This window comes from Harpia harpyja, chromosome 7, assembly GCF_026419915.1.
Source record: "Harpia harpyja isolate bHarHar1 chromosome 7, bHarHar1 primary haplotype, whole genome shotgun sequence".
NCBI lineage: Eukaryota > Metazoa > Chordata > Aves > Accipitriformes > Accipitridae > Harpia > Harpia harpyja.
Window position 1 is genome coordinate 45,967,513 of NC_068946.1, and position 19,505 is coordinate 45,987,017.

A 19,505-nucleotide genomic window follows, 5' to 3' on the forward strand; every position below is an offset into this window, starting at 1 on the left:
AGAAGTGCTGGATCTCAGCATACTTATGGGAACATTTGTTGATTCCTTCATATATCCTTTGCCAACTCCCCTGACTGTTCAACCTTCTGAAAGATTTGCATTTTCCTGTCCTGGAGTTGATGTCCATAGATGTAAACGGGATGGAGAGATTTTGATTTGATCAGAATCCCCCAATCATAGTATTATGGCTGTCAGAGCAAACTAATGTAACACATTCTTTGATTGTTTTAATCTTTTCTATTACTGTCACTTATAAATGCTTTTAGACATCTTCCTGAATGCGCATGCATGAGAGTGTTTACAGGAAATTGGGAAGTACTTTGTGAATCTTTGCAAAATTTCAAATTATTATGTTTTAGCAGCCTGACAATCAATGCAATGGATTCAAACAGACAGTTTTATAATAGCTCATAAAAAATAAAATTCTTCTGATTCCCTTATATCACATGCCTTTCCATTAGAAATAGCAGAAAGAGCTTTGTATTGAACTGTAAGTGTTATTGTCATGATTGTAGGAACCTGTGTTAACTCTAAATTCATTCTGTTGTTTGTAGTTTGAAACAAGGTCAAGACCACCTCAGTTCTGATTACTGTTAGCTGAGGATCTGCCTCTGAATGTAAATGTATCTGGTAAAACCCTTCTCCAGCATCTACTTTGACCATTTCTCCGTAACTGTTAAATCTGCCAATAAGTCTCCACAGTCCAGGGACTCCAGCTATGATATGTCAATGAATCAGAGGGTGCTGGAATCAGGAATGGGGCCAAAGAGACTATAGAGATAGCTATTATTTAAAGGTAATTGAGTGGAATGGGCAATGGAATAAGCTGAAGAAAAATAGAAGCCCCTCAGGATATCTACTCTCTGCCTTTCACCCTGCAGCTGAGGTCCCAGGTTCCTGGCTGAGTAAATCTGCTTTTCTGCTTCTCTCAAAAAAGGGCCTAAAGACTGCTTGCTTTCCCTTCTAATGCAAAACTGTGTACTGCCATCCATTCTAATGTGAGAAGGGCTGAGAGCCGGTCCATTTGGGTCACCTTCCTGTGCCTGCGTTGGATATAATGTATGTTTTCTGGAAAGGAAAACTGAATGGAAAATTTTGAATCTTGGCTACTTAGGAAGTTAAGCATCTCACTGCACACAGGCACTGAAGAGCACTTTTAGTGAGAAACAGGAACTTTTCACTACATCATAACGTGCACAAGTGGGAATTTAGATACCTGGTTTTAGCTCTCCTGAATCTAGCTATGAGGAATCGACCTATGAATCAGAATTAAGACATTTATTTAAAAATTTTTCAATACTTTAAAAAATTGTTTACTGCACAATACTAGCCTGTATGCATTATTTAATTCCCATTTCCCGTGTCCCCCTCCCTCAATTCATTGTCACTAGCACATTCCCTCTTTTTTGTCTGCAGTAGCAGAATCTAGGTTGACATGAGACTGTGCTCTTTGGGTGGAGGCTAGATCTTGCTTTAATTGAACAGGCAAAAACGGAGAAGGACTTTCATATCGGATGGCTACTTGTGGGCTAAAATGTAAAATAAAGAAGATACAGTAAATGGACTGCTAAAATCATCAGACTGCATGTTGTGATCAGGAAGCAGAGAAAGCAACAGAAGATTTTGCATGTTCCCATGAGTTATTGGCAGGTTATATAGGTTTTCAGTTAGAGCCAGGTATGACTCGTGATTCTACTGGTGATTCACGTAGCCGTTAAGTATGATGTTTCTGTGCTGTGCTTTCCCCATCTGTAAAAGTGAATTATTTATATTCATTCCCCCATTTAAAAGCTTTCAGATCCACAGGAGAAAAAAGTTATACAGGGCCTGTTCCCTGTGTAACAAGGAGGACAACAAAAAGACCCTTATAAAAGACTGTAAGTCCCTGAAAGCACAGCATAAGACTTACTGTACAACTGCAATCAATGCTGTGGGGGTTAACTCACAAATTCATAATGAAATATTTAGTCTCATGATGCATTTTCTGTGAACAATGGGTAGATACTGTTCACAATACATTATATCAATAATAATAATTCTGAAAAATGTATTAGTTCTCCCTGTTATAGGGCTTACTGGAAGCAGCTTACAAGTTCAGTTCTATGAAGATAGAATAAATAATATTTCCACTGTAATATATAACATACAGTGTGTTGCAAAATGTTTTTAGAAAAATTCAGGCCATTTTGGGATTATGTGGTCACAGGTGTTACAAATTGTTTTGCAATTCTGTAAGCATTACTTCTTCATTTAAATTTGAATTTATTCAGAAACATTACCTCTACCATCCATGTGAATATAGTGGGTCTTCTCTTACAGTGCCCTTTGGAATGTGTAAGGGAAAAAGGTGTCAGATTTCTTGTTGGACCAATAATCTTTTCATGGATCCTCACCTAAGCAAAATGTTAAGCGTGACCATTAAGTGGGCAGGATCCAGAGTGTACTGAGGCTGTGGTTTGGAGGTTTCTGGATCAGAGTTAAAATGTGAAGTACTTTTGTACAAACACAAATTGAGAGTAAGATTTTTCATAGATCTTGAGTGAATACAGTGTCTGACTTCTGCCCATGAAGGTTACAGCAGAGTTAGATGCCTGGAATGAAGATCTGCTGAGACAAATGAATGATTTCAACACCGAAGACCTCACTCTGGCTGAGCAGCGCTTGCAGCGTCACACTGAGCGGAAGTTGGCCATGAACAACATGACCTTTGAAGTCATCCAGCAAGGGCAAGATTTACACCAATACATCATGGAGGTCCAGGCTTCAGGTAAGCAGTGCAATTTGATCTCTGTTTTACATGAGAAAAAAACAAAAACCAAGAAAAACTCAAAACCCCAAAAATGTATATCAAGCAAAAATACCCCAATACATACCAAATACATCAGTTTTTAACATAAGTAAGTATGGGCAATACCTGTCTCTCCACTCCCAGAACTGTTCCACAAGTTTGGGGAATTCTTTGATTCAGGATTATACATCAAAAATTGCTGTTTCTTTGAGACTGAAGCTCATTGAGGAAATAAAGCTGACTTTCAAGTTTCATTCAGAAAGTTTCACAACTGCAAGATGGAGTTCATGATCAGTTCCAAAGTGGATGGAGAGGGGAGGGCAAAGCAAGTTACACTGGTAGGTCCTTGTCCTTGTACCAGCTCAGAAACAAGCACTGCAGTGAGTAGTCAGTTACAGATACTTGAGCTGGCTGGTCAGACATCAGGTCTGGATGAAGTCTAGTCATTCTAGGCTCCTAAGCTTGTTAACCTTTCTGCAACTAGACTTTATTGAGAGGCAAACTGACCAGATGTGCTGGCTTCATTCTCCACAGACTTGAGTACCTTTTCCCTGTGCCACATTTCAGGGTGCAGACATGCCTGAGGGAGAGAGAGAGGAGTGAGGTGAGAAAGAAGCTAGTTATCCAAGAGCCCTCTGGGAAAGAATCCAAATATGAGAGCCTTGAAACCAGTCATGAAACGGAACTCTTGTTTCCAGCCAGCTCTAATTGGAATTATTTTGTATAAAAAGGGAATGTGACAAACTATACTGGAATTTTCCTTTTCAGTGTGCACTTGAAAGTTAAAGGTAGGAACTTGGATGTAAAAAAACCCACCTTTGGCATGTGCTTTTAAATGACAGACTTGATTCATCTTGATAGGGAGTCTGTCTGATACTTTTACTGTGCTTCTCAGCAGTAGGATCCTATTTCTAAGACATCCTATGAATCAAGATTTTTGTATCCTTGCATTTTGTATTTGGAAAAGGAATATCATAACTTAGATTAATCACTGCATAAAGTCCAAAAATGAATGTTACTTGCGAAGCGTTTTAACCTTCTTAAATGTCTGGAAAGAGTGCAAAGCAAGAGCAATTCCTGTTCTTTCCCTCCCAATTTGCACTTTCAAAATAAAAAGGATTTTTATGGTTCTATTCTTTGGCAAACATTTTACCTCTACACACCCACCTTTAAAAAAATCTGGCAGTATTCAGCCTGATTTGGCAAGCTGCACTCAACACAGGCTTAAGGACTGCTACAAGAGTATGTTGTGAACTAGACAATCCGGTGCATTGTATGAACCATGTGTGTGAGCTTCTATGAGATCTGCCCACACTACGCCTGGTCCTATTCTTCAACTTGTCTTAATACATCAGTTAAGATGCTTGCTTTTTTTTTTTTCCATCCTGGAAGAATCTTAATATGAGTAGGAATCTATGGGAGGTAAAGAATATGATCCAGAACAGAGCACAGTTAGGAGTCTCAGTGACTGATTCTTAGGGGAAAAAAAAAAAAAAATTCTGTGTTTGTCAAGAAGTTAGAAACAACTTCTTTTGGATTGCAGACAAAAGATTAGCAACTAAATGAAGTAACTTTTAAAATGTTTTTATAATATTATCTAAGATCACTTTCTATGAAGCATACCCACTAAAAAATCCATTGCTCCCAAAGGCAAGGAAGCAGAAGCCTCATGGGGATGTAGAGTAACTGTAGTTAATCAAAGGTAATGGTCATGTCTGCCATGCACGGAATGCTAAATGCTGGGAGAATGGCAAAATAAGGGAGAGAGATTGCTCTTGGGAGCCTACTGTTTTTTATTTCAATAAAGGACAGTTATACTTCATAAAAAATTCATTTAATTTTACTCCTTTCTGAATCCTATATCATAGTCATTCAGTGTATAAGTTAAGGGATGATTGTTCTTACTGCCAAAGCTGCAAACTTGCAGGGGTTCTGGGAAATCAGCTGCTATTGCTGCTTCCTATTGTACAGTGTAACCACTGCTTCAATCAAAACTCAGCTGTAGCCACAGAAGATAAAGCCAGAAAAAATGTGATTTTTTAGGGACATTCTACCTAACCAGACACTCTTAATTGACCAAGTTTCTTCCCTTCCCTGTAATTCTCTTTGAGCTTTATTCTTTTTATCGTGTCACACAGGATACTGATTCAATTTTGATCACTCTGGCATTTGGCTTGGAGGTCTTTAAGCTAGTAAGTCTGTCAGATAAAATTACATCCATGTTTTTCCAAGCATGATGCCTTTTTCATTTGGAAATCTTGTGCAGGTAGAAAAAGAAGGTTTTAGACATTCACCCATGATTTTTGCATGTCCGATGCATATTTGGAGCAGTGATTCTGATTCCACTGGCTGTGGAGTGTCTGGAAATCCCTGTGAACATTGTCATGTTGGTACAATAAATCCAGTGGTCCTGTGATGCACCATATCAGACTCTGTGCAGATATTCAGGGCATCTGTGCATGTGAGGCATCTATGCAAGTCCAGTATTTCCAAAGCTCCATACAGCTCAAAGTTATGTTCCTGTGATTCCTTCCACTACTCCAGCACATGTGGGTGAGCCTGCTTTGGATTAGCTTGTTTTCACCATCAAAATAATTATCCTTCAAAGAAATGTTTGGGATTTTTAGGGACTATGTAAGATCTGGAAGTCAGGTGGTTTTCTGAAATTTTGCAGTACTTTCAAATTGTTTTCATGTCTCACTAAAATCTGTATCCTTCAGGAAACATATTTGCATTTAGAGAATATTATAACAATATTCTCAAGAAGACTGGACTTTTTAATGAGCCAGCACTTTTTATTTCAATGAACCTGTCTTCTATTTTTCCAGTTTGATTGTAGCTCTACTGCTGATAGCAAAGCTAAATATTCTCAAAAATTGATATTGATTTTTGGGTGTCTAACTTGATATGTTGAAAGGGCCTGGTGTTTCCAAAAGTGGCAGCTTGGACACTTCTGAGAAATCCATTTCCTATGGAAAGTTTAGGATCATAATTCAGCTGTGATTTAACACTTCAACCTGAGCTGCAGTGATGATGCGTTCATGTAATTCATTAGCATACACACCTTAGTCATTCTGCTTCTAGGTACTAAAAGTAGCTACACTCTAATAGCTGATTAATTGATTGCACAAATTTATTTGATTATTAAAGTCTATTCACATTGTCAGTATCATTGTCATAATGAGCTCCACAGTTAGGAGTCACTCATGGTTTACAGAGCTATCTTTTTATATCTTAGAAGCAATTTGTCTAAGTCAAGCCTGAAATACACTGCAAAGCTGATGTTGGGGAGATTTATACAGTCCCTACCTGTTATATGGAAAATTCAAAGCCCTTTTTTTTCCCGGTCGTCAAGCTAACATCATTACTTAAAAAGGAAATGCAAACCTATTTCATTTTGTTTGTGATGTCCTTATAGGTAGTTATAACTATAGTTTATATTGCAGGGAAGAGGATAGTAAACTTTCCTGTCGCAGGCTTTTAATAGTTCAGCCTAAGAACAGATTCAAAGCAGTTTCAAACCAGCTTTGTACAGGTCAAAAAGCAGTACTCCTTCCTTCACTGCATAGTATCTCACATTGCATATAGCTTAGGTATAACTAATGTATGTTTTGTAGGATGCCAGTTAGTGTGGCTCGGTACTCTTTTCTGTAATATTTTCTTAAAACGTTTTCAGTTCATTATCCTTCACTTGTCTCAAGCAGTGCAGCAGATATCAAGTGAAGGAAATGGCAACCAAGTTCAGTTTATCAGAAAATCAGCTGTGCTTTTCTATCTATGAAAACACAATATAAAGATAATCTGTATGAAATTATTCTCAAAACAAGGCTTTCTATTTTGCAAACCAGACTTTGAGAAGAATAAGTGCTCTCACCGCATGTGCTGGCACTGTAGAATAAATCTGCGTGACATATGACAAGCAAGAAAGGGCAGATCATTCATCATAGGAGCGCAGGCTGCCCTTGGATAGCATCCCAGGCAGTTCACTGGTTGCTGCTGATGAGTTAGCACAATCAAAACCATCCCAGCTGAGTGTGCATGAAGGAAAACTGCGCATTTAATATTGAATAGGTGTGGTGAAGTCAAGCATACAAAAAGCCATCATGTCCTGAGGATACAGAACCATATGCAGGCTAATTGTAGCAACAATGCCTGATGTCTGGCAATTGAAAAGAACTTTACTCCCAAGAATAGAAACATATATTAAATTTCCAGTTCTAAATGGGAAGCCAGGGGCCATTCCACTTTATCTGGTAATGAAGAAACTGTTTTGTTTTGGCTGGGAGGGGGAATAAGCCAATCACTTGCATTCCCACATGCTTTTTCTGATAAAACCAGAAACGAGGAAAAAGGGGATAGGGTCAATCATAAGGTCATACTTGTTTTGTGTACTGTCCTCTGTAGATACCACTGTGAGAGAGAGAGAAAGAAAGTCACAAGTCTCTGAGGAGGATAAGGGGGGAAGAAAAGGTATCTTTCTAAATGGGTTTTAAAAATAATGTCCAAGCCTTTTGTACAGCAGCTTCTAATTAACACATTTCTTTTTTAATGTCCTATTATTCCATGAAATCAAATGGCTTTGGAGAAAAGTGTAGTGTTTTCTCAGCATTACTGCTATCTGATTATTTTTATATTAGGTTCCTGATCCTCCCTGTATTGAGGCCAATGGCAAAATTCCAGTAGACCTCAATAAGGGAAGAGTTGGGTCTTTGTTAGTTTGCAATCACAGGCATTACAGTAACATGAGATGACATCATATTTCCTCCAGGCCAAACTTTCACAATTACACTGCTAATGTACCCAGCAATGCTATCACACCAGAGTAATAAAGAAGGAGGATGTGAAGCTCTGCCTTGTATTTCATGTAACTACTATACACAAGGCTTGTAGGGTCATAAGAAAATTCAGGAGGTAGGAAGAGACTCAGGAGGTCTCTATTTCAACCTCCTGATCAAGTCAGGGTCAGCTATGAAATCAGACCAGGTCACTCAGGGGTTTATCAATTTCATGCAGGATGCAAGAGATGGGGAATGTGGTACTAAGCTACCTTTTCTCTCTGGTATGGAAGGATTGGATGAAAGTCAGTCTGTGGAATAATTCTGAATGAACTGTAGGTTGGTTTAAACTAAATTGTTGTTAACTATCCTTTAAAGTGCCCAGATGGAAAAAAAGTTTGCACTGTGGAGTTCCATGAACTTTTGTAGCACTACCGTAGATCTGGCAACTAGAGTTCACTTCCTGTATTTCACTTTTCTATTTTCTTCCTCATCTTTTTTTCTCTTCTAAGTTCTTTTCAACGTGCATTTCTAAAATATAAGTTAATGAATTACTGTAAGAAAGGGAGGGGTTTTCTGTCTTTTTTTAATTCGATGTGCATGCAAGTTTTTGAGCAAGGCTGTGCTTAAATCATGTCCTACTAGCCAGATGCTGATGGGTGAGATGAGCAATGATCACCAGAGAAACACTACTTTGTAGAAAAATGTAGTGATGCAGAACAGGAAACTGTGAAAGCCAAGTGTTACATGTGAGAGAGTTTAGTGAGAATTACTCAGAGTTGCAAATCAATGTGTTAGTTGGCAAAAAATTTTGAAGCTTACATTTGTGCAACAACTGAATTTTCAAATAAGTGCAATGATCTCTCTCTCTGCATGTTGTAGGCATTGAGCTGATCTGTGAAAAAGACATTGATCTTGCGACACAGGTTCAAGAACTGCTGGAATTCCTTCATGAGAAACAGCATGAGCTGGAGCTTAACGCTGACCAAACTCACAAGAGGTTAGAGCAGTGCCTACAGCTCCGGCACCTACAGGCTGAAGTCAAGCAGGTGAGAGTTTTTAACCACACCTGAGGGTCATAAATGAGTATTCAGCCAGTACATACATGCAAACTGCTAAACCAGCCTCTGCCAAGTCACATACTTTGAAGTGGACAATCTTAATCCCCCTTTCCTTAACAGTACTTGATTTGCTGACAGATTGTAGCATGACCCTTTACAAATAACAAAGGGCTCTATTCCCTCTAGTGTGCATTTATTTGGCTTCATGAATAGTTATGGGAAGTCTGTGCAGAACTGACCCCATAACTTCTCAACTGGAGGAGCTGCCTCAAATTCCATGTGTTCTGGGAATATAATGATGTGGTTTGAGATCCAGACTTAAGCTGTTGTGGAGAACTGGCCCAAAGCAAAGGATAACTGAGCTGGGAGGTCAAGTATGACATTACAGTAGTTTCACCTTTTCATTTTTTGCTATACATCTGCTAACCTGCAGGAATCTTCAACATGTGGGTGAGAGAAAAAATTCTGTCTATGTCTCTAGATCCTAGGACTTGTTTAGCCATCTTAGTATTGTTACATGTCTTTCCTCCAGATTTCATCCTGGCATAGGCAGTCATGTTCTGCTACCCTAGGTTTCCCCTGATATTTAATTGGGATGCCTCACATTTCTTTGTTTTCCTTTGCTACACAGGATAACACTACACTTTCTGCTTCCTAATCCATAGGTGGGTTCACTCTTCAGTGTATGTCTGGATTTCAATGGAATGGTCTTGGTTTCATTAGGAAAACCAGGAACATTTTTCCAGACACCTGGAATATTCAGGTTTCCTTTTTACCAGTACAAATGGGGGGGCGGGTGAGGCGGGGCGTGGTGGTGGTGTGGGGTTTTTTTCCAAATACTACAAGGTGTTCATGAAAAAGATTTGCTTCTTTGTTTACTAAAAAAAAACCAAACAAACAACAATATCCTGAGTGCTCAGTACACATGATCATGGTTATTCTTTCTTCAGATGTGAATATCTGAGTGATGCTTTATCTGAATTGTTTTATCATTGCTGGCAAAAATTCCTCAGACAACTCTCAAGCTAGAAGCTGGCAGCACCAACACCAGTGCATACTTTTTCTTTCAAAGTCCACTTTGATGTGAATATTTTTCAACCCTAAATGAAAGTAGCACAGAACTCTCCTAAATTTTTATTTTGAAAATGTAGTCATTTTGCATTTGTGATAATTGAAGTCCTACTCCTCATGAAGCTCCAGAGGTTTATAGAGTGCTTTGGCTTTCTTCTGAAAAAAACCACCAGACTCCGTGATATTCATAATCACCACCTTAACATGATCATGAAGTGTATCCTTTTTTGCATAGGTTCCCAAAGTTTTTTTTACACACAACTTAGCAAAGCTTGGAGTTGTGTGTGGTAGATTTATGATGAAGTAGAGCATTTTAACTTATGATAGAAAATAGAGAGGAGTAATATGTGTAGCAGAAATGCTAAAAATGCAGGTTATTGCTAGCTGACCAAGTCTCACTGCCTGCTTGACCATGATGAAGTGCCAGTCGGCCAGACCTGCAGCTGCTCCTGGAGCCATACAGTGGCAGTGCAGCACTCTCTGCAGGTATCTGATGTTATTTGCCTCATTATCAAGTGACTGCTGGGCCTTAACTATTTTACAACCCAAAATCTAACCAAAGGAAATGGGTTTAGGACTGAACTGGCTAATACTTACTGTGAGAGGAGAACAGCTGCCTTGAATTAGCATTTCCTTAACAGAGCTTGGGACCATCAGAGCCTTCCTTACTATGTGACCTTTCCGCAAACCAGTAGTGAAGAATCATTTTATTTGTTCAGCTGAATACTAAGGACTCCTTTGCTTATTAACCTATAAATTACCACAGCTACAGTTTCCCTTAGAAAGAGGCAAGTTAAAATATATCTGTGCCCTATTTGGTATCCTGTAGGTGAGTCATATTCCCAACCATGTAGTGAAATTGGGAAAAATATTGATTTTGGCTTGTAGTTCATCTCCAGTCTGGTCCAGATTTCCTTCACTTTCATTTTGGTGCATCTGAGATGATGGATGATCTCATTACCAAATTGCTCTCACTCTTGTGAATCAGTTAAGATGTAGTTGCTGCAAGACACCTATTGTAGCTGTGGTTAAGTTCTGCTGACATAGTAAAATTGGTCAAGGCTGCTACGTGGACATGTATTTGCATTTTGATATAATGGCTCATGGAAATACAGTGTCTTTTAACTGTCCCTATCTATTTAATTCTCATTTACCAGGGATTTCTTCTTCATATCATACTTACCAAGTGTTCGAATGCCGAGACAATGAACCAAAGTCTGGGGCCATTAAAGCAGAACAATTCCAAATGAGATGTTCTGTGAACTGCTTTAGAGTGGAAATAGTACAGATCAGTGATTCACAAACTCTTTGTTATTAAGAAAGATCCCACTCAAGACTGGTTTCCCCTCATTTGGATCCCACTCATTTCTGACAGAAACTACAGAGCTTGGATTGCTTACATAAAAGCAATAGCAGAAAGGAGTTGTGGAGATCAGTTTAAAAAACAAACTCTCTAATGCTGTGCTTGCAGCTGTTTGGCTTCCCTATCCCCTTATTTTATCTTTGTATGTTTTATTTCTTTTTTTGATAAGTGTTGAACTTGACCTAGTTTACTTCCGGATATTGTCACAGTGTCCCACTACACTTACTTTTCAGGTTGTTTTGAAGTGTATTTATTCATTTTCATGTGCCTGTTATCCATCCACTTGTGCTGTTTGGCATTAGATTTGTTTCCAGATGAATATGCCCAAAGAATGATGGGAAGTTGTCATTTGAGAGACACTGAATATATTTGTTTTTTTCCCAATCTAATGTCACAGAACTCCTGGAAACCTGATGCAGTTTTGAACATGGCTAAAATTACCAAAAGGTGTCCTTGCTGGTGGTTGTGTCTGTGGGAGTAAGAGCCTCTCAAAGAAGCTGCAAAGGGTCCAGAGATGTAAAAGATTCACTTACGTTATGTTGCCTTTTAAACTTCAAAAACTTTTCCAATGTTACTTGATGGGTATCATTAGCAAGGCCTAAAGTCTTGTAAGAAACACCAAGGAAGGCATTCTGACTAAACTAAACCAGCAGACAGAAACACTACGTGACACAGAGCTCTCGTTTCTGAAGGAAGGCTGCACAAGGGGTGCCTCACTCTTTATTTTTCCTGTAGCATCTGATTCTGTGCTCAGTGAAGATGGTAGAATTTCCGGGTATGAATTTTAGAAGAATTTAGTACTATTGTTTAATTACAGAGGAGCCATATACAGGAGTGTAGCCTGTTTTAAGCAAATTGGAATCAAAGGTTGGAGTTGTTTCAGAACTGTGGTAGTTGCCGTGTTAGACAACCCGTGCCTTGCAGTGAAATTGTTCTCCAGTGGCAAGTGGCTTTTATCTAAGATGCTGTCAGTGTGTTTCTGCTTCTCCATTATAAAAAAAAAAGGTTAGGCTTTTTAAGAGAGTCTTTGGAGATTTATTTAATTCCAGAATTATTTAATCACTGCTTTTACAAAGTTGATAAAATCTGTAATTTGTAGGAAGTGTCTGTTTAAAGCCATCTTTTGCTGTTGGCCTGTCTGCACATTGCCAGGTAATGGGGAATCTTTTAATACAGGAAATGATCAGAGAAGTGTCTTGGTGCTGTATTAGCAGCTTCTATACATATTCTAATAGGAGTCGGTTTGTGAGCAGGTCTTGTAAACCAGATACAAATATGTAAATGCTCTCTTCCAGCCATTTCACAGTCTACTTCCAAACTAGTGACACAGTGAAAGACTCTGCAGGTGACTGGTTTTTGCACTTAGACTTAAGAAGCTTTGGGTATGCAACTGAAATTTTTTCTTGCTGTATGTAAACAACACACACACAAAGAAGAGGAAAAAAAACTAAGAGCAAATCATTACTATGGAAAAAGCTGATGCAGTCCCAGATGAGGCTCTGACATTTAAGCGTTAGACTTTTGGAAATAGAATGGGGTCATTATTTAAGTTCTTCCAAGGAAAATTTGCTAGTGCTTGAGTGCTCACTGGGCCTGCAAGGGGGAGTGTAGGAGCCACACAGTGAGCGCCTGAACTCGCACTCTGGGGGAAGGAGGGAGGTGCACAACTTGCAGGGCAGCAGCCTTGGTCAAGAAGAGTGCTGCAAGCATTGCTGACGAGATGTAGTCCATCAGAGCCTGACCTGAACTCCTTCACCCTGAATATTTTTGAGTCAACAGGACAGTTGTGCAGAGGAATGCACATGTACCATTAACGCTAGAGGAAGCCTGGCTCAGTTCAGTTGTATGGTCCCCCTTCCTCCTTACTCAACCTTGTTGCCTATTAGCTTTTCACTGGTCAAGTTGCTTTGTTTTAAGATTGAGGTTTCCAGTGATTTTTTTCTATTTAGAGACTCAGTTATTTGTATGAAATCTGTGTCAAAAACTCCATGGCATGCGTTGAAAATTTCAGCTCAAATGAAAGCTGTTCCCAAGAGGATGCTGTCATGCCCTGATTGTATCGTTTAAAAAAAAAAAAAAAAAAAAAAAGCTGCTGCATTTTTAGCATACATACTCAGTATTTTCTACACTAAATGGCCCAAGCCAGGATATATCACAGTGTCGTGGTTTAACCCCAGCCAGCAACTAAACACCACGCAGCCGCTCACTCACTCCCCCCCACCCAGTGGGATGGGGGAGAAAATCGGGAAAAGAAGCAAAACCCGTGGGTTGAGATAAGAACGGTTTAATAGAACAGAAAAGAAGAAACTAATAATGATAATGATAACACTAGTAAAATGACAACAGCAATAATGAAAGGATTGGAATGTACAAATGATGCGCAGTGCAATTGCTCACCACCCGCCAACCGACACCCAGCCAGTCCCCGCGCAGCGAATCCCTGCCCCCCCACTTCCCCGTTCCTATACTGGATGGGACGTCACATGGTATGGAATACCCCGTTGGCCAGTTTGGGTCAGGTGCCCTGGCTGTGTTTTGTGCCAACTTCTTGTGCCCCTCCAGCTTTCTCACTGGCTGGGCATGAGAAGCTGAAAAATCCTTGACATTAGTCTAAACACTACTGAGCAACAACTGAAAACATCAGTGTTATCAACATTCTTCGCTCTGAACTCAAAACATAGCACTGTACCAGCTACTAGGAAGACAGTTAACTCTATCCCAGCAGAAACCAGGACACACAGTATATAACATGTGAAAACATGTCTTGCTTTGTGATGTCCTCACTTCAAGTCTTTTTCAGATACAGTGATCTTTTGGATAACTTCAGCTTTTGGTACCATGTAGTTGGTAATAATGTAGCTTTCTTGTCTGATGGATGATAGAAAATGCGGCCAAAAAGATTGCCATATGAAAACCCGATTTCTTTTCCTTTAAATCTTTGTTGCATTTCCCACAGGAACAATAACACCTGCTGATGAAAGAGACAAAGCTGACAAATTAAATCTTCCACACTGTTGTACTGAGCAGAATGTAATTTTCTACAAATTAGGGTCAGCTACACGTGTAGATGGCTCCCCTTTCTTTCTCCTAGGGAAAACTCATTTTCCTACTCTACAGGGAACTGAATGGCTATAACTACGGTGACACATGATGTAAGGATAAAAACCAAAACAACAGAAAATCCCTCTTTCAGGCAGTTTAATGGATCACTTGGTGAAAATGATGTCACGAAAGGGAAATTACTGTGTAGAATATTGCAGCAAAGTCAATTTTGGAGCTTTGTAAATCACGAGCTAAATTTAAGGGAGTGATTGGGCGGTCAGGATTTCCTGTGCATCTGTGAATTGAATTCAGCAACTTTCTGGCTTTATTGGAATAATTTTACACCTACACAGGTAGAAAATAGGCTTTGAGACAACACAGCCAAGAACTTACACGTGTGTTATGGGTGCTAATTTTCCAAACACGCATCTTAAAATAGCATATGATGTTGCTGCTTAAATGAATAAATACAGGCTTGATAGATAAATTATGTATATTTAGGATTTGATTCTGCAGTCTTTACAGCATGGGTTGCATGTCTACAAATAATCTGAATATCCCTGAAGTAAAGCCTCTTGACTAAATATAAAATGCAAGACCTGGGATTTCTCCCTAGCTCTGCGTGCAGGTGGAAACTCCAACTGCATCTTAACTCCATGGCAGATGAAACCAACTGTGTCTTCTCCCTTCTCACCGCTAAGCTCTGACATTTGTGTGAAAGAAACACAGGCAAGTGGAGCAGAAAGGAGTTGCAAGGTCCATGATTCCACTTGGAACTTTGAAAAAGAGAGACATCTTTATGTTTACTTTCAAATGTCCCTCATTATGCTCTGTGGTTTTGCCCTGGGGTATTTGCATAGGGGAACATTCATTTTTGTGATCAAGCCTTGGAAATGAAAGCTCTTTGCTCTCCAAATATCCATGTAAATACTTTGGGACTTTAATTCTTCAAGCAATAACTTCTTCAATAAGATCTTTGCCCTCTAAAAATTAATGTCATTAAGGCCTTATCCTAGTATTTCTTTCTGCTCACTGATTCAGCCTGAGACCACACTGGGCAAAGTACCTTTTTGTTAGCCAGGCTGAAGCATTTTCTGATTGGTGACTACGTAAACCTTTGCACTAAAGCAACCTTTCCATACGCACATCCTTTCTTTACAGGTGCTTGGCTGGATCAGGAATGGTGAATCAATGCTGAATGCAAGCCTTGTCAATGCAAGCTCCCTCTCTGAAGCTGAGCAGCTCCAGCGAGAGCATGAGCAGTTTCAGCTGGCCATAGAGGTAACACGACTAAGTTAACTTTGTTTCTCCTTCCCAGGTGAACATCATACAAAATGTTATCTCTTGGGCATCAATCATTGCTTGCTTGAAGGAAGGAAAGGAATAAAAACTTTAGAAAATCAACTTATCATTAAACTTGTAATGCAGACAGAGGTTAATAGTGAAATAAATTATTTATTATCTGCAGCTAATTCTTCTGCTGTCAGATATCAGCCTTTCCATTCATGAAAATGACTCTCACACATGTCCTGAGAATTTCTTTGGTAAAAAAATAGGAAGACTAAAATTCACAAAGAGATCTGAAAATGGGAAATTTAGTGAAGTTTGTGAAGTTAGTTTCTTCTCACATTCACGATTTACAGATCATTTCACAGCATTCATTTATGAATATCTTTGTTACTCGATAATGCTCTCACATGAAATCTTTGTTTCATTCAGCTCTCCTTTTGTGGACAGCAGAAGAGACATTCATTCAAACCCACATTCTCAAATAACTTTGAAGAAGAGGAAAGAGGGGCTATTTTTAAGAATTGCCTGCTAAACTGATCTTTTGCCCCTGCTTGCCCTGGAGTAACACATCTTTGACCTGGCCCTTGAAAACTAATTGTGAGCCAACTCATTTGCCTCACTCACAGGGCCAGGACATGGCAGGAGGAATAGCACCTTCTCTGAGCTGCTTTCCTTTGAATGAGAAGGTAGTGGAGGGCTATGGACTCCCCTGAGTAGGGTACTACAAGACTCATAGTTGGGCTCAGTACTTTATATATCTTTGTCATTATGAACAAACCCTGCACTCACAGGGTTTGCTCACTCCGGTTGCTAGAAAGGGGGTCCATTGCTTTTTCCTGGTCCTGGTTAACAAGGTGTATATGCTTCCCAGATTATGTTAATTGTTAGCTTTTTACAGAGCAAAGAACAAGTTGGAAATCCCTTTTTGTGGTTTATATATACTTGAAAATAATCAAAAGTAAACCAAACTTTAAACTATGAAAATAATATTTCCATAATGGAGATTTGAAGAGATGCCTGGTTTAGGGAGGGATAAGTGTCTTTATGTCTTCTGGTAAACGTTAAATAAGTCAATATACATTATAGTGTTGCTAGTAAGTATAGAGTTTAAATCTCAGCTAATGACTGTTTTGATCCAGCTCCACTCACAGTAAGGAAGGAGCAGCTGTTGCAGCTCCTAAGGGAAAAGGAAGAAGTTTTCTATCAATTGTGTATGAGCTGGCTGGTACCAAGCTGTGCTGACCACATCTTGGCAGCCATCACCAGACAGCAGTGGGGAACAAGACACCCACTGGCTGTGGTATCGCAGCTTGCTGCCATTGGGGAAGTGCTTGTATTTGGTGGTAAATGCGAATCACAGAGGGAGAAGAGGGTTACGCCACAGTAAGGGGCAAAATAAGTTTTCAAAGGGAGAAAACACTAGATTAAATATTTAAAGCGTGTAAAGCTCAATATGGGGAAGAGATCAGCAAAGCACACAGGGCAGGCTGTTCTCTAAAGGCATTCTAGATGTGGAATTGATTTTCAGTTGAAATCCCTTAAAGTCAAGTATTACAATTCTAACATCAGTAAAGCAGCTGGATATTAAATTTAACCAGTTGTTCTTGAACATCTTTCTGAATGTTTCTGCAAAGTATTAATCCTTTTTTTGCTAATAGCTTTCTCTAAATTGCATTATTCATCAGTGTATTACCAGATGATTTCAAGCTTCTTTCCAGGTTCAAGGATTAGATCATAAAAGTATCACATGAGAATTTGTCAGCAGCAGTTACAAATGGGATGCAGAACAGAGGAGTCTTTGGGAGATTTTAGGGCTTCTGTTCAGAAAATTAAAATCAAATATTGGACTAAACCATGCCTGAACACAGTTACTCAGGAGGCTGTGAAGGGCCAGGGGCTATTTTCTTCCCAGCAACCCACAGAGGAAGGTGTAACCACCACTCGGTTACTCTGAGAGGAGCTGATGTAGGCTGTGGAATGGGGCAGATAATTCAGTCCTGCTGTAAAGTGGCTACTGAATAAACTGAGGAACAGTGGAGAAAATGGCTTGACTGCCCCCAGCTCCGCCCTTAAAGGTAGCATAGTGTAGCTCCAATATGAGTGAACTGACTTTCAGAAATGTATCTTGTAGGGGCTGATATTTGTATATAGTTCATGCCATTTAGTAAGGCATCTTCATATCTTTTGGTGTTGATGTTTTGTATCCTGCGGACAGGACAATTACACACATGAGTAAAGCTGCTGATGCCAGCAAACTGCCTGGCAAGAGTCAAATTAGGGTGATTAGGCCCATAGTTTGCCAACTCTTTGGTTTTGCTTTTGTATCTGCAAATTGTGTGGGGTGTAGTCAGCACTGAGTACAGGCTGGGTGGGAGCTCAGCACAGCAGCTGCCTGCACTGGGGTTGTCACAATAGATCCACCAGGAACCCCACCCCAGGTTGTTGCCCAAGGGGCAGTAGCTGATCAGTGGAGCTAACCCATCTTAGTCAGTGCTTGCTTGTCCCAAGCTTTAATAACATGCTGCAAATGTGTGTGAATAATTGAAACTAAAATGCTTTGCCGAAAGTAACTGTTAACTGAAGATAACTCTCTGAAAATGTTTCACTCTCTCACATCTCCATGCTCACACCTCGCTTCACCTTTCTACCATACATCTGGCACATCTATACAACCTCTCTTTCTTCCCCTCATACACAGTCCCTCTTTCATGCCACTTCCTTACAGAAGACACACCAGAGTGCCCTGCAGGTTCAGCAGAAAGCCGAAGTGTTGCTACAGGCTGGGCATTATGATGCTGATGCTATCAGAGAGTGTGCCGAAAAGGTGGCCCTGCACTGGCAGCAGCTGATGCTGAAGATGGAGGACAGGCTCAAACTTGTCAACGCCTCGGTGGCTTTCTATAAAACCTCTGAGCAGGTGAGCTGAACAGTGTCGTATCTGTGCCATAGCATATCGCTACAGCCTGGGGGTTAGCTCCTCAGTGTACAGTGCAAAGGTCTTGCCTCTCACCAAGATCAGCACAGGGTGTTGAACTGTTCCAAATACCCGCTCTGCTAATACCACTAAGGAGCAGTGCTCGTTCTTCTCTTTTTTCCTTGAGTAATCCCAAAAGAAGGAAGAGTGTGGCTTCAGTCAGCCCTGCTTGCCCTTAAAAGCTGCCCTTTGTCTTTTTACATATGTTTGCATGCCTTCGTCCACACATTAGGTCCATATGAACCTTCCTGTTACCTGAACAGGGCCAGTGTTGAGCCCTCGGGTGACTCCCAGATGGTAAACACCAATGTGAGTGCACTCTGCGATGTAGCAGTGCTGGTAGGTGTGGGTTTTCTACTCTGACCCGGAGTGCAGAGGGTCTTCTGCCAGCAAGGCATCTCACAGCATTGGCAAAATTAACTGAAAGGATATTTGCTCCATTGGCTTACCAATGCTAAGCCACACATGGAAACCAAAGTTTGAACTAGTCAAAATTGTTTCTTTGACAGGTATTGTAACAAAAAAAAAAACCCAAACAAAAAAAGACAGCAGTTTGCAATAACTTTCATCTTAAAGTTTTCAGTGAAGCAATGTAATTCTTGAAGTTTTTGGGGTTTTGGGTGTTTTTTTTAATTGTACCCTTTCCAATGGGAAGGATTTTTGAAATCCCACCATTTTTCTTTCCAGTTCTCGTGATATCAGAGTGAATTTTGAGGAATATAAATTCTTTTTTTCTGTGAGAACTGTTTCCAATTACTTGTTACTTTGTGAGCAGTACTAGCCAGTGTTTTCACTAGTAGTTAAACACCACCATGCTGAAAAAATGCCAAGATATGAAGGGATTTCTTTTAAATCCATCTGCAACACAGATAATTATAGCAGTAACCATTATATGTTGACACAACTTTACCTCGTTCCAGGTGTCCATGAATTGCAAAACACATTCCAATTGGCTGCTGGTACAATGGGATTATTCATCCCTTGCACAAACAGGTGCCATTTATACTGTAGTCAGTGAGAATTAGTGTCACAGTGTGGATACTTGAATAGCCTTGCCTGATGTAATTTACTGCAGCCAGGCAGTTCGTGTTAGCATGGACATTGCAGGAACCTGTGGTTTTATACAAAAGGCAGCAGTGAT

At 39.9% G+C, this 19,505-nt stretch overlaps 1 protein-coding gene across 13 annotated transcripts in view; it reads left to right on the forward strand.

Moving 5' to 3' along the window:
- KALRN (kalirin RhoGEF kinase) overlaps window positions 1-19,505 on the forward strand; it is a 534,490-nt gene that overhangs the window by 342,245 nt on the left and 172,740 nt on the right. For 12 of the 13 annotated variants that reach the window (XR_008236018.1, XR_008236019.1, XM_052792838.1 and 9 more), the window contains exons 14-17: window positions 2,572-2,767; window positions 8,446-8,612; window positions 15,262-15,381; window positions 18,089-18,307. Coding sequence is in view for 11 of the 13 variants with exons in the window: in XM_052792838.1 (XP_052648798.1) it covers window positions 2,572-2,767; window positions 8,446-8,612; window positions 15,262-15,381; window positions 18,089-18,307 (702 nt within the window). In the remaining 2 variants the exon portion in view is untranslated. The remainder of the gene's footprint in view (window positions 1-2,571; window positions 2,768-8,445; window positions 8,613-15,261; window positions 15,382-18,088; window positions 18,308-19,505) is intronic. The other variant, XM_052792830.1, reaches the window with a different exon arrangement.